This window comes from Phascolarctos cinereus, unplaced genomic scaffold (genome assembly GCF_003287225.1).
Source record: "Phascolarctos cinereus isolate Bilbo 61053 unplaced genomic scaffold, phaCin_HiC Scaffold_9;HRSCAF=440, whole genome shotgun sequence".
Taxonomy (NCBI): Eukaryota; Metazoa; Chordata; class Mammalia; order Diprotodontia; family Phascolarctidae; genus Phascolarctos; species Phascolarctos cinereus.
Genome location: NW_027556402.1, coordinates 109,572,327 through 109,586,069, shown reverse-complemented (window position 1 = coordinate 109,586,069; position 13,743 = coordinate 109,572,327). Strand labels below are relative to the sequence as shown.

Here is a 13,743-nt window from a genome sequence, read left to right as displayed (position 1 = left end):
AATGCCAGGAATGGAGAACTGCAAGGAAGATAGTTTGACTAAGACAAAAAGCTTGTGACTTAGAACTGGAAACGAGGGAGCTATACTGCACTAGGGAGGGCTTTAAAAGCCAAGCAGTCCAAGAGCCAACAGGAAGCCATTAAAGGTTCTTTAGTAGAAGAAATGCAAAAATAGATGATTTCAGGGAGACACGAAAAAATTCTATGAACTAATGCAAAGTGAAGTGAACAGAAACAAAAAACCAATTTATATGATAACATCAATCTTATTAAAATGAACAATTGTGAGGACTTTTATAAACTAATGAAGAATGAAATAAGCGGAACCAGGAAAACATTTCATCTGACAATAATACTAAAAACAAAAAACTATAAAAGCTGTAAGAACTATGACCAATACCATGATCACTCCTGATTCTAGCCTTTGGAGGAAGATGGAGAGGGAGAGGGGAACCAGTACCTGCCCCTTTTAGTCACTAAACAAAGGCTTCTTTTTTTTTATGAAACAGTTTTTATTTCAAAGTTTGTTCATACCAGAAAAACAAATATTCAAATTAAAGTTAATTTTTTCATTTGACATTTCAGTGAGCAAAAAGCTTGATTACAAAGTAAGACAGCATTATCAACCTATCTCAGTTATACCCCTAGTTACCATGTGAAAGATATAATGGAAATCTTATACCCTTTGGACACACACACATAGGACAGGCCTTTTCTGATTCAGTTTGGTCCTTACTTTTCATCTTAAAAGTAGACTAATAAATTTTATGCCTAGGAAATATCTGGCAACAGAGCAACATATTCCTATGTTAATTATTTTTAAAAACTGCTTGAGTGATCCTAATTAAGAATCAGGATGCTAATACTGATTAACTAAATCAATGAACAACCATTAAGTGCCTACTATGTATCAGGCAGCATATAATTTCTTTTTTCTTGAAATTAGTTTTTCCAGTTTACTTGCAAGTACATGTTTTTTGCTAGGTGGAATTACAGTAATTTTGATAAAAATTCCAGTCAGTGCTTAAAGTCTTATGTACAAGTGGGGAAAAAAATCCCAAGAGATTTTTATTTAGAATATTCAGAAATACCTCTGCAAGTAATGAAAATTGCCTATCAGCAGTGATAATACATACTTTCTCTCACCTTTAAGGTTTAGACATTTAGCACTGAAGACAGATAATATTTCCTCATGGCAGAAGACGAAAAGAGCACAAGACTTGGAATCAGAAGACCAGCATTCAAGTTTTTGGAAAACTACTTTGCTAGTCCGAGCCTCAGCTTCTTCATCTAGAAAATGGGGATACTAATACTACCTATCTATCCCACATAGTTGTGGAGAACATGCTTCAGAATAAATTCCTTAAAGAAATGGGAATTGTCATTATTACTTCTTGTGCTATTTACCACACAGGTAAACAGAAGTTTGCTGTATACAGTGGGAATAACATAGGCCCTTATTTTCTTTGAGTACCTCTACTAATTATAATATGCCCCAGAGGCCATGAGCCCCAATGACCAAAAGCGCAGAGGCTTTCTGAAGAGAAGATGTGGCAGATCAGGCTAAAAAGGTAGTCTGGGGTCTGATTCTGAAGGGTCTCAAATACCAGGCTTAACTATTTTTCCTATATGCACCAATGAACATTTTTGAGAGGAGAGTAACATGATGAAAATTTACTGAAAGAATATTAAGTTGATGAGGAAAATGAATTGAAAAGAAAAGAAACTGGATAAATCAAGATTAAGAGGCTATTTCATAAAAGCCTGTACTAAAGTAGTAGCCTAGGGAAGGGCAAGAAAGGGATAGATGAAAAAAAGAAATATGGGCTGACTAGCAAATGATGAGTGAGAGGAAAGATTCAAAAATGAATCCAAGATTTCCAGTATGGGTTACAGAGAATGGTAGTAACAAATTGAGTTTAAAGTAATGGTAGGACAGCTAAATGGAAATGTCTAGCAGACAGGAGATGCTGGGCTAAAGCTCAGGACAAAGTTAAGGGTCAGAGATACAAATTCAGGAAGCATTCTCATGTAAGTGTTATCTGAAGCCATGAGCATGGATAAGGTGTCGAAGAGAGAAAATATCGAAAGAGAAGAACCAAGAACCAATGACTAAGCCTCAAGGAACACTCATTTTAAGGCGACCTAAGAAAAAAATAGTTGCCAAGAGAAAAACTAGGACGTTAAAGAATTACTAAAGCTGAGGGGGTGGGAAAGACTTTCAAGAAGGAAGGGATTGATAATGTACATAAAAAACATTGTCCATTAGTAGAGGTGATTAGAGTTAATGAGTCACAGCTCCAGTCAATGACACTTCTAATCCGAACCTCTTGAAAAACTGAGCCCTTGGTCATGAATTTGACCATGTGATGACCTTGCAGATGATTCCACTCAATCTATTAATATATGGCTAGCAGCCATTGAATCAGTAGCATATTCATATATGAAAGACAGCACTTACCTAAATGTGATTCAGAATTTGCTATAAATCACTCAAAATTGTACATCATTTACTATACTCACTCTGGAGAAGCAGGAAGGCCTAATCACTTTCTGAGGAAATTTTCAGTCCCTAGAGTCTACCCTATTCTTTTCCAACCAAAAAGCTTGTTATTTGGTGACAAAGTAGATGATGCTCAGAATCAGATTGTCTGGAAAGAATTCAGGAGGCAGAGGTTCTCCTAATCAAGAGGGCTTTATTGACAAAAAAGCAGTGGGCTAGTCCCTAGGAGCACTAGAGACTTTTGAAAAAAGACAGAGGTAGGGGGCAGGTAGGTGGCGCAGTGGATAGAGCACCAGCCCTGAAGTCAGGAAGACCTGAGTTCAAATCCAGCCTCAGACCAAACACCTGACACTTACTAGCTGTGTGACCTTGGGCAAATCACTTAACTCCAACTGCCTGAAAGAAAAAAGACAGAGACTTGCTTTTATATCCAAGTTTTGGGCACTCAGCTAGGTTTAGGGGTATGCTCCTACTTTAGCAGTTAACCACAGGAAGGGGGAATCAGGTGTGTTGGGTATTTTACAAAACAGTTCAGGGACATGGTCACATAACAGGGAACTTAACTGGCAACATTCAAGGATATGGGCACAAACAACAGGTGTTAGTCATACACACAGAAAATAATAAGGTTTTCTTGTTAACAGATACAGCCCCCTGATACTGGGCAGATTTAGATTTAGGCAGGGCTCTCATTATTGCTGGGCAGAAGTCAGCTTTCATCACTTGGTACTTGTTTTGAGACATATAATAAAAATGCCAATACTATCTAAATTAATTTGTAAACTATACCAATCAAACTACCAAGACGATACTTTGGAGAGCTATAAAAGAAATAACAAATGATTCACTTGGAGGAATAAAAGGTCTAGCATCTTTAAATTAGAATGTAAGCTCCTGAGGGCAGGAACTTTTTACCTTTCTTTGTTCCAAAACGCCTAGCATAGTACTTGGTTCATAATAAAACCTATAAATACCTGCTTGTTGAGTAACCAGAATATCGGGGGAAAAGCAGATGAATAGGACAAACACCCTTCCCAAACCCTACAGATCTGAATATGACAGGGAAATGAATAAGTTAATACCTTTAATATTCCATATCAAGGTTGAGGTACTGAACTTCGAAAGACAGGTATGTAACTGATGATCTTATGTACTATACATTTATGTAGAATGAAAATAAGAAAGCCAGAAGGGACTTCTTTTGAAATGATGGATGGTTTGAGATGAAGGATAAGATTCTAGGAGAGGCTGGGTGAGAGTCTCACTCAAACAAGAAGTCCCCTTCCCCAAATTAGAACCATGAACATGAACTAAATCACTGATACATTCCCCAAATTAGAACCATGAACATGAACTAAATCACTGATACATTCTTTCTCCACTTAGTTGTTTTGGGCCACAACTCCATTTATCTGACAAGTATTTATTAAGTACCTACTATATAATTAGAACTGGGGCCACATGGGTGGATGAAGAGATAGAGATCCTTTGCTCAAAGAGCTTATATGGGAGGGGTAGGGGTGGAACTGGCACCACTGGAGAAGCCTGGAAAGGTAGGTTGCAGCCAAGAAGCTAAACGCCAAACAGAAAAGTTTGTTTCTCCTCCTAGAGCATAGGACCAGGGGTCCACAGATACCCAAAGGGTCTGTGTATAGATTTTAGGATATCCTTGAACTTGGTTGAAAGGAAAAAAAAAACCCTTTAACTGAGATTTACTAATTTCTTCAATTATAATTTTTAAAAAACAACAACAAACCAATATTCTATGGAGTCTACAGGTTTCAACAGACTGCCAAAGGACTCCACAACACACACAAAAAAAGATTAAGAATCCTTGTCCTAGAGGGATGGTCCCTTAGCAGAGGGAAAGGTAAAGTGGATGGGGAAGAATAAACTAGAAAACCTAGGTGATGAAAAAGATATTAATAAAAAAAGTTTAAGTTAAAAAATTTAGATAAAAAATAAAAAAGTTCCATGCTGTTTATTATTTACTGAATTTATTATAATGCTTTATTTATTGATCATTCTTCAGATAGAATATTAATTCAAGAAAGATTAATTTATTCTTAAATGTTTTACAGTAAAAATACTGGGAATGGACATTAGTCCAGAAGTTAATTTGTTCTTAAATATCTTCATTGTGTAAACAATGGGAAATATTAATTAACAATTTATAAGAAAAAGGATGTTAGTAAAAATGAAATAAACTCATATAAAAACTGAATTTCCACAAATCTTTGCAGTTTTATAGAATTATTATTGCCAAAACTTTAAGGGGATCATCTTGTCACTGGGGAAACCTCTAAGAAACAAGGCAAGGGGCAGGTAGGTGGTATAGTGGATACATCACTGGCCCTGGGGTCTGGAGGACCTGAGTTCAAATCAGGCTGCAGACACTTACTAGCTGTGTGACCCTGGGCAAAGTCGCTTACCCCCAAATGCCTCACCCCAAAAAAAAAAAGATTTCTGGTAAAGAAAATAAAAGCAACTATAAAGACTTTTTACTCTGGCTCTTAAAATGTCCTTTCCCTAAGACTGAAAAGATTAGGAAAATAAAAATAGAAAAAGGAGCCTACTTAATATAATTTATCAATTTATCTTTTACTAAGATCAAGGTCTTCAGCTGTATCCAATTTGCCTCTTTTGTCCTCCTCCAAACCTTAAAACTTCTCTATGTCTTTACCTATTACTCTTTTTTTTTTAACCTTTATCTTTATTCTTCTCCAGTCTCAAAATGGGGGGGAGGGCGGGTGAATCTTCTCACCAAAGTCCTCCTATACCTCTGTTCTTGATCATACCTCCTTCTCCTCTAGCATCCTCCCTCAATCATTTCCATCTCCAATCTCTAGGCTTATAATTATGTTCAGATCTCCCTTATTTTTCCCCAAAACCTTTCCTTAACTTGTCATAATTAAAAGGGGAAAAAAACCTAGGGGAAAGGTAGGCAAACTGGAGAAGTGAAGAAAGAGAGGCTATGGGAAAAGAGTAGCATCAAAGCAACTTATGCAATACTACCACCAAGGACAAAGTACTGAATTAAAAGAAGAAAGTAACAAAAAGATTTTTAAAGTAATATTAAAGAAACAAATGGAAGAAAATAAAAGTCTAAAACTCATAAATTTACACGTGAACAGACTAAATAATCCAATAAAACAAAAGAGAAGGCAGAAGCCCACCATCAGTAGTACATAAGAAGCACATCTAAAAAGCAAGACATCAAAATGAGACTAGAGCATGATTCACATGCATCAGGTGAATTAAAAGAAAAAGAGCTCTTAATATAGATCTTCCTGTCTTTGAGGATGACTATCTTCTAAGCTACATTCCCTCTCACCAAAGCACATGCATTCCTTCATTGAAGGATCTTAGTCCACTGACTCAGAGCTTCTCAATTTCACTTTTAGAGTTAAGCTCTCAATTCATGTGCATCAACAATCAGTTAATTATTTCAGGACACAGGTACTACCAAGAGTCCTATGAGGTAAAATATTTCACAGACACCAAAGGGTGTGAACTAAACTGATAAGACTTAGAAAGCAGCTAGAAACTCAGTGTATGTGTCCTTGATCTCCATTCAGTTTCTAACAGTCTACTAGATCAGTGAATTCTCCCCCACAAATGATAATGGAAATGGAAACTACAATTTTCCAATCCCTCTAAACTAGAGTTCAAGTGACCCAGCAAGATGGCAAAGAAAAAGCACTAGTGTAATGTACTAACACAGAGCATGTTGGGATCCTAACATCATGATCACAGAAACAATAATTTGGACAGGAAAGGAACTCAGAGTTCAAACTGTCCACCCCCTTCCTTGTCTCACAGGTGAAGACACCAGAAGTCAAAAGAAGGGGAAGTGACATGCCTAAGGTGACATTAAGCTACAGAAGTAAGATCTGAACCCAGATGTTCTCGCTCTAAACTGAGTGTACAACACTGTTTCTCAAAAACTTCCATTTGATGCATACCCTTTGACTCAGCAATACCACTTCTAGGGCTATATCCCAAAGAGATCATACAAATAGGAAAAGGACCCACATGTACAAAAATATTCATAGCAGCTCTTTTTGTAGTGGCAAAGAATTGGAAATTGAGAGGATGCCCATCAACTGGGAAATGGCTGAGCAAGTTGTGGTATATGAATGTAATGGAATACTATTGTGCTATAAGAAATGATGAACAGGCTGACTTCAGAAAAACCTGGAAAAACTTGTATGGCCTGATCCTGAATGAAGTGAGCAGAACCAAGAGAACATTGGACACAATATCAGCCATGTTGTGCGATGACTAATATTGATAAACTTAACCATTCTCAGCAATACAAGGATCTAAGACATCTCCACAGGCCTCATGAGGGAAAATGCTATCTACATCCAAAGAACGAACTATGGAAGTTGAATTGCTATCTTTTTTTTTCTCTTCTGTTGAGTTTTGTTTTCTCTTTCTGATGGTTCCTCCTATTGGTTTGAATTTTTACTTACAACATCACTAACGTGAAAATATGTTTAATAGGAACGTAAATGTATAGCTTATATCAGATTGTGCACCGTCTTGGGGAGGGTAGTAGGGAGGAAGGGGGAGAAAAATTTTAAACTCAAAAGCATATGGAACTGATTATTGATAAATCAAAATAAATTAATAAAAAAACCCCTTCCATACGATTACAGTCCTTTAAACAAGTTCCATCAATACAAAAGTATAAGTGTATGCCTACTATGTGTGTGTGTGTGTGTGTGTGTGTGTGTGTGTGTGTGTGTGTGTGTTCTTGTGAATGTAAGTATGCGTGGGCACAGACACAAAATTTGGTCTAAAATTGTGATTTCATTGGGATACAGAACTCCTAGTTAGGAAATTCCCTCAACAAATGAAGATTAGCAACTATTTTGAAACTGTTTTGAAAGCTGCCTAAAGACACTGAAAGGTTAAGTGACTTGCTCAGGGTCATAGAGCCAGCAGGTTTCAGACAGGACGTAAACCTAGATCTTTCTATCTTTGCAGCTAATTCCTCATCTCCTAGTTGGCCCCCCTCCAAATTTATGCTGTCCCTAAAATGAAAGCTTGTTGAAAGGCACAGTGTTTCAACTTTACTTTTAGAGTACATGTGAAAATAAAATTGTATAAACTCCCAAAAGTAAAATAAAATTCCCTCTCCTGAGTGAGGTTACATTAAACTATAACTTCCTCTTCCCACCCCTCCCTTCCCCTCCACCATCACCAAAGGAGCAGGACTCAAGCAAACCCATCATAAAGCAAACTAAACACACACCTGGGAGGCTCTGCACAGGGTAGACAGCTTGTTCCCAACATGTCTCTTCATGAGGACTTGTTGATAAACTGTGTTCGTCATCAAGCTGAAGCACAAACCAAACTATGATGGCATCTAGCTCTCCTTCCTGTATGACAGGAACACTTATCTGATGAGGCTTTTTGGTTGCAAGGCTTTTTAGTTCCTAATTAAGAAAAGGAGTAAAAAAGCTATGAGATTTAATATGTACATAAATATATGGAAGTTTACATATACACATACAGTATATAACTAAGTCCACCCAAGTATTATTTGAATATTTCACTATCTTCACATTCAATTTCTCAGCATGTCTCGATGAAGCATTAAATTTTCCAAATTAAAAGGTGGTAGGATTCTGCCAACACAGAGAACTCCCAGTGTTGGAACATTTCCCCCAACATCCATCACAACCCTTTCATACATAGAGTTTAAGACTTGCCCACCATCACATAGCTACTAACGTCTCAGAATCTGAAAGCAAAGCTCCCTAATTAAGGTCAGCACTCTCATCTACTACATTATGATGCCTCACCAAAACACAACATAGTGCAAAAGAAAGAACACTAGATTAGGAATCAAGAGACCTGGATGCTTAGTCTTAGGTTTCCATTGTTCTAGACACTATTTTCAGCCTACAGTGAGGTAACATCAGAAGAAATCACTAAAATAATGGCCATGATTTATGTGCAGAATATAAACCAATAATGAGTAAATAAACAGAAAAAAATACACATATATAGAAAGAGAGGCTTATCCTTAGTTATGGAGCTCAAAATATACATGTTTTCTAGAGTAAGAGGAAATAGGAAATTAGAAAAGTTGATATAATGATCAGAACATATCTCTACCCTAAACCATGATCAAATATGCATCAAGTTTGGTGCTGTTTAATCACAAAATTATTTAAAGGGATCAAATTTTAAAAGACTAGACTACATATTTATTATGTGATAGTCTCTAGAACTTCAGATAACATAAAATTTTAGTGACTATATAGTAAATTTTAAAATAGCAATAATAATCTAATAATCCAAGGAGTTGTTTACCTGAAGATTATTGAAATCTACTCTCATAGTTTCAAAGGACTCTGTAAGAGGTAAATAGCCCCCAGGAACTCGACTCATTTTTTCAGTTGTATAAGGTTCAACTGTCTCTTCAGAATCTACAGAAGAATATGTGGGACTCTGAAATTTCACAGATGCTGGTAAATGAACACCAGCAACATCCTGAACACCCAGCCTGGTGAGGAGGGGAAAAAAAAGGCAAGATTTATATTTTTGTATTTATATTTTTGTAATCCACCAGGCAAATCCAGCACTAAGTCTTAAACAACAATAACAACTGTTGAACACCATTTCCAATGTTCCTTGGCAACACTATAGACATCTGATATAGAGACAATGGGTTATAGATATCTATCCTGCCCTACAGAAAAATAGAAGGGAAAGATGATGGGGGGATGATAGAAAATGCAGAAAATTGGGCTTTATTAACAAGGCAAAATTAGGCTAATATAAAACTACCATAGGCAAATCCTACCTAACACTATTAGTTGGTGCCACAAAAACCCAATGTTAGGCAAAATGACTTTATTAGAGGCAGTTAGTGCCAAGGGGAAATGTTATAAATATGCCACTGGTCAAATGATCTTATAATATTTTACAATGGAATTTGACTGTAATGTACCATATGGGTCCAAATATAGAACACACATTTTCTCACTGCACTCATACAGTTTGCCCTTTCTCATCCTTAGTACAAGACTAGCCTATTTCCTTTTCTAGTCATACATGTCCTTAACCATTTATTTTATGCAATCTTCTGATGCCCAGTCACTGGGGCAATATGCTTGAGTCTTTCCATCGTCCTTCAGGTTAGTGTTGATTCTGATGCTTCCAAAGTACAGATGGTCCATATTCTGTAGCACAAAGCATCAGTGAAGGAATACTGGTTTTTAAAAATGGGATTTCATGGCAACATATAATCTGGAATCACTGAAAAGCACTGTAAAATTTCCTTAATGCAATGCAGCTTGATTTCTTTCTCTTATTTAATTCTGTTTCATACACATATACTTTGGTTATAAATGACAGATTAACAGTAACTCAATAGGTTTCGCATACAGCTCATAGATTTAAAAGTGGAAAGACTTTAGAGGTTCTTTAGTCCACATCCCCTCCTATTTACAAATGAAAAATTGAGCCCAGAGAGGTTAAATGACCTGTCCAAGGTAACACAGGTAGTAAGCAGTAAAGATGAGATCTGAACAGCTTCAATTCCCTAACCTCCAATCTAGCACTTCAGAGTAAAAGTTTTTTATCTACTTTTTTTTTTTTCCCAGAGTGGATGGTTAAGCCATCTCTATTACACTACTATGGAAACCTGACATAGAAATCCCAGGTCTTAATGTATATAATGCAATGAACAAGTATTTAGAGAACCTCACTCTTGATAAGAAATTATTCTTATATTTTAACTATGAACAGGGAATTTTCAACTTGGTGAATGTGTGTGTGTGTATATGTGGATGTATTCCTGCTGGATGCCTTGTTATATCTATAGTTGCAATTGTCAGAGTCTGGTATGATTTTAACGTTTGTGTGAGATAAATATTCTTTGATGAGAGATTTTAAGTTTTAATTTTATTAAGTCAAAATCTTATGAAACAGAGTAGTAAACAACATAAAAAGACTGTTATTTTCCTTACATGATTCAGTTTTGTGACTATAAAAAGATATCATCTGTGAAAGCATTTGTAAAATCCTTCCTTTACATGTGTTCATTAAGGATACTCTGGATGTACGCAGAGCCCATTCTCATAAAACACTGAGAAAAATAAGAAAGCAGGAACACATACCAATCATTTTTGATGCCTCCCTAATCAGAGCATTGGATCTGGAGTTAGAAGATCAAATCCTGTTCTGACATTTATCATGTGTGTGGCCTTGGGTAAAGTCACTTCCCCTCACAGCCTGAGCATCTACACAATGAGAGAGAGTTGTGCCAGATGATCTGTAAGGGCCATCCTAGCTACTTCTTCCCCTTTGAAGGTATCTTGAAAATCTATCCCTAGTGGCTATTAAAAACTGTGGTTTCTATTTTTTTTTTGTGGGCAGGGGGGTCTTGTTTTATTTTTTTCTTTTTAATTTTATTAATTCATTTTGATTTATCAACAATCACTTCCATATGCTTTTGAGTTGAAAATTTTTCTCCCCCTTCCTCACCCCCACCCTCCTCAAGACGGCCCACAATCTGATATAGGCTTTACATTTACATACCCATTAAACATATTTTCACATTAGTGAAGTTGTAAGTAAAAATTAAAACCATTAGGAGGAACCATCAGAAAGATGAAACAAAACTCAACAGAAGGTAAAAATAAGTGATAGCGATTCAACTTCCATAGTTCTTTCTTTGGATGTGGACAGCATTTTCCATCCAGGCCTCTGGAGATGTCTTAGATCCTTGTAATGCTGAGAAGGGTTCAGTTTAACAATCTTAGTCATTGCATAACGTGGCTGTTATTGTGTACCAAGTCCTCTTGGTTCTGCTCACTTCATTCAGCATCAGACCACATAAGTCTTTCCAGGTTTTGAAGTTAGCGTGTTCATCATTTCTTATAGCACAATAGTATTCCATTACATTCATATACCACAACTTGCTCAGCCATTCCCCAGTTGATGGGCATCCTCTCAATTTCCAATTCTTTGCCACCACAAAAAGAGCTGCTATGAATATTTTTGTACATGTGGGTCCTTTTCCCATTGGTTTGATCTCTTTGGGATATAGCCCTAGAAGTGCTATTGCTGGATCAAAGGGTATGCACATTTTTGTAGCCCTTTGGGCATAGTTCCAAATTGTTCTCCAAAATGGTTGGATCATTTCACAACTCCACCAACAATGTATTAGTGTTCCAATTTTCCCACATCTTCTCCAACATTTATCATTTTCCTGTTTTGTCATGTTGGCCAATCTGATAGGTGTGATGTGGTACCTCAGAGTTGTTTTGATTTGCATTTCTCTAATCAATAACGATTTAGAGCATTTTTTCATATGACTATAGATGGCTTTAATTTCTTCATCTGAGAACTGTCTGTTCATATCCTTTGACCATTTATCAATTGGGGAATGGCTTGTGTTCTTATAAATTTGTCTTAATTCTCTATATATTTTAGAAATGAGGCCTTTATCAGAGAGACTGGTTGTAAAAATTCTTTCCCAATTTTCTACCTTCCTTCTAATCTTAGTTGCATTGGCTTTGTTTGTGCAAAAACTTTTCAATTTAATGTAATCAAAATTATCCATTTTGCTTTTCATAATGTTCTCTATCTCCTGTTTGGTCATGAATTCTTCTGTTCTCCATAGATCTGATAGGTAAACTATTCCTTGTTCTCCCAGTTTACTTATGGTATCAGCCTTTATATCTAAGTCATGAACCCATTTTGACTTTATTTTGGTATATGGTGTGAGATTTGGGTCTATGCCTAGTTTCTGCCATACTCTTTTCCAGTTTTCCCAGCAGTTTTTTTCAAAGAGTGGGTTCTTATCCCAGAAGCTGGGGTCTTTGGGTTTATCAAATAATAGATTACTATAGTCATTGACTACTGTGTCTTGCATATTTAACCTATTCCACTGATCCACCTCCCTATTTCTTAGCCAGTACCAAGCAGTTTTGATGATTGCTGCTTTATAATACAATTTAAGATCTGGAATTGCTAGGCCACCTTCCCCTGCATTTCTTTTCATTAGTTCCTTTGATATTCTGGACCTTTTCTTTTTCCAAATGAATCTTGTTATTATTTTTTCTAACTCTATAAAATAATTTTTGGTAGTTTGATTGGTATGGCACTGAATAAGTAAATTAGCTTAGGTAGGATTGTCATTTTTATTATATTAGCTCGCCTACCCATGAGCAACTGATGTTTTTCCAATTATTTAGATCTGATTTTATTTGTGTGAAAAGTGTTTTGTAATTGTGTTCATAGAGTTCCTGGGTTTGTTTTGGGGAGATAGACTCCTAAATATTTTATAATGTCTACAGTAAGTTTAAATGGGATTTCTCTTTCTATCTCTTGCTGTTGGGCTTTGTTGGTAATATATAGAAATGCTGATGATTTATGTGGGTTTATTTTATAGCCTGCAACTTTGCTAAAGTTGTTTATTATTTCAAGTAGTTTTTTACTTGATTCTCTAGGATTCTCTAAGTATATCATCATGTCATCTGCAAAGAGTGATAGCTTTGTTTCTTCTTTGCCTATTCTAATGCCTTCAATTTCTTTTTCTTCTCTTATTGCTAAAGCTAAGGTTTCCAGTACAATATTGAATAACAGTGGTGATAATGGACATCCTTGTTTCACCCCGATCTTATTGGAAATGCTTCTAGCCTGTCCCCATTACATATAATGCTTGCTGAAGGTTTTAGATAATGCTATTTATTATTTTAAGGAAGACTCCATTTATACCTATGCTTTCTAGTGTTTTTAATAGGAATGGGTGTTGTATTTTATCAAAAGCTTTTTCTGCATCTATTGAGATGATCATGTGGTTTCTGTTGGTTTTGTGTTGATATGCTCAATGATGCTGATAGTTTTCCTAATATTGAACCAACCCTGCATTCCTGGTATAAATCCTACCTGGTCATAGTGTATTATTCTTGTGATAAGTTGCTGCAATCTACTTGCTAGTATTTTGTTTAAAATTTTTGCATCTATATTCATTAGAGAAATTGGTCTATAATTTTCTTTCTCTATTTTGACTCTTCCTGGTTTAGGTATCAACACCATATTTCATAAAAAGAATTTGGTAAGACTCCTTCTTCACCTATTTTCCCAAATAGTCTATATAGTATTGGAATTAATTGTTCTTTAAATGTTTGATAGAATTCGCATGTAAATCCATCTGGCCCTGGAGATTTTTTCCTAGGGAGTTCATCAATGGCTTGTTCAATTTCTTTTTCT

The 13,743-nt window shown here is 36.0% G+C and overlaps 1 protein-coding gene across 2 annotated transcripts in view; it reads right to left on the bottom strand.

Annotated features, from left to right (window-relative positions):
- PRMT9 (protein arginine methyltransferase 9) overlaps positions 1 to 13,743 on the bottom strand; it is a 58,048-nt gene that overhangs the window by 22,077 nt on the left and 22,228 nt on the right. For both annotated transcript variants that reach the window (XM_020994049.2, XM_078148700.1), the window contains 2 exons: positions 8,833 to 9,025; positions 7,766 to 7,949 (listed from right to left, as the gene is read on the bottom strand). In XM_020994049.2, the coding sequence (XP_020849708.1) occupies positions 7,766 to 7,949; positions 8,833 to 9,025 (377 nt within the window). The remainder of the gene's footprint in view (positions 1 to 7,765; positions 7,950 to 8,832; positions 9,026 to 13,743) is intronic.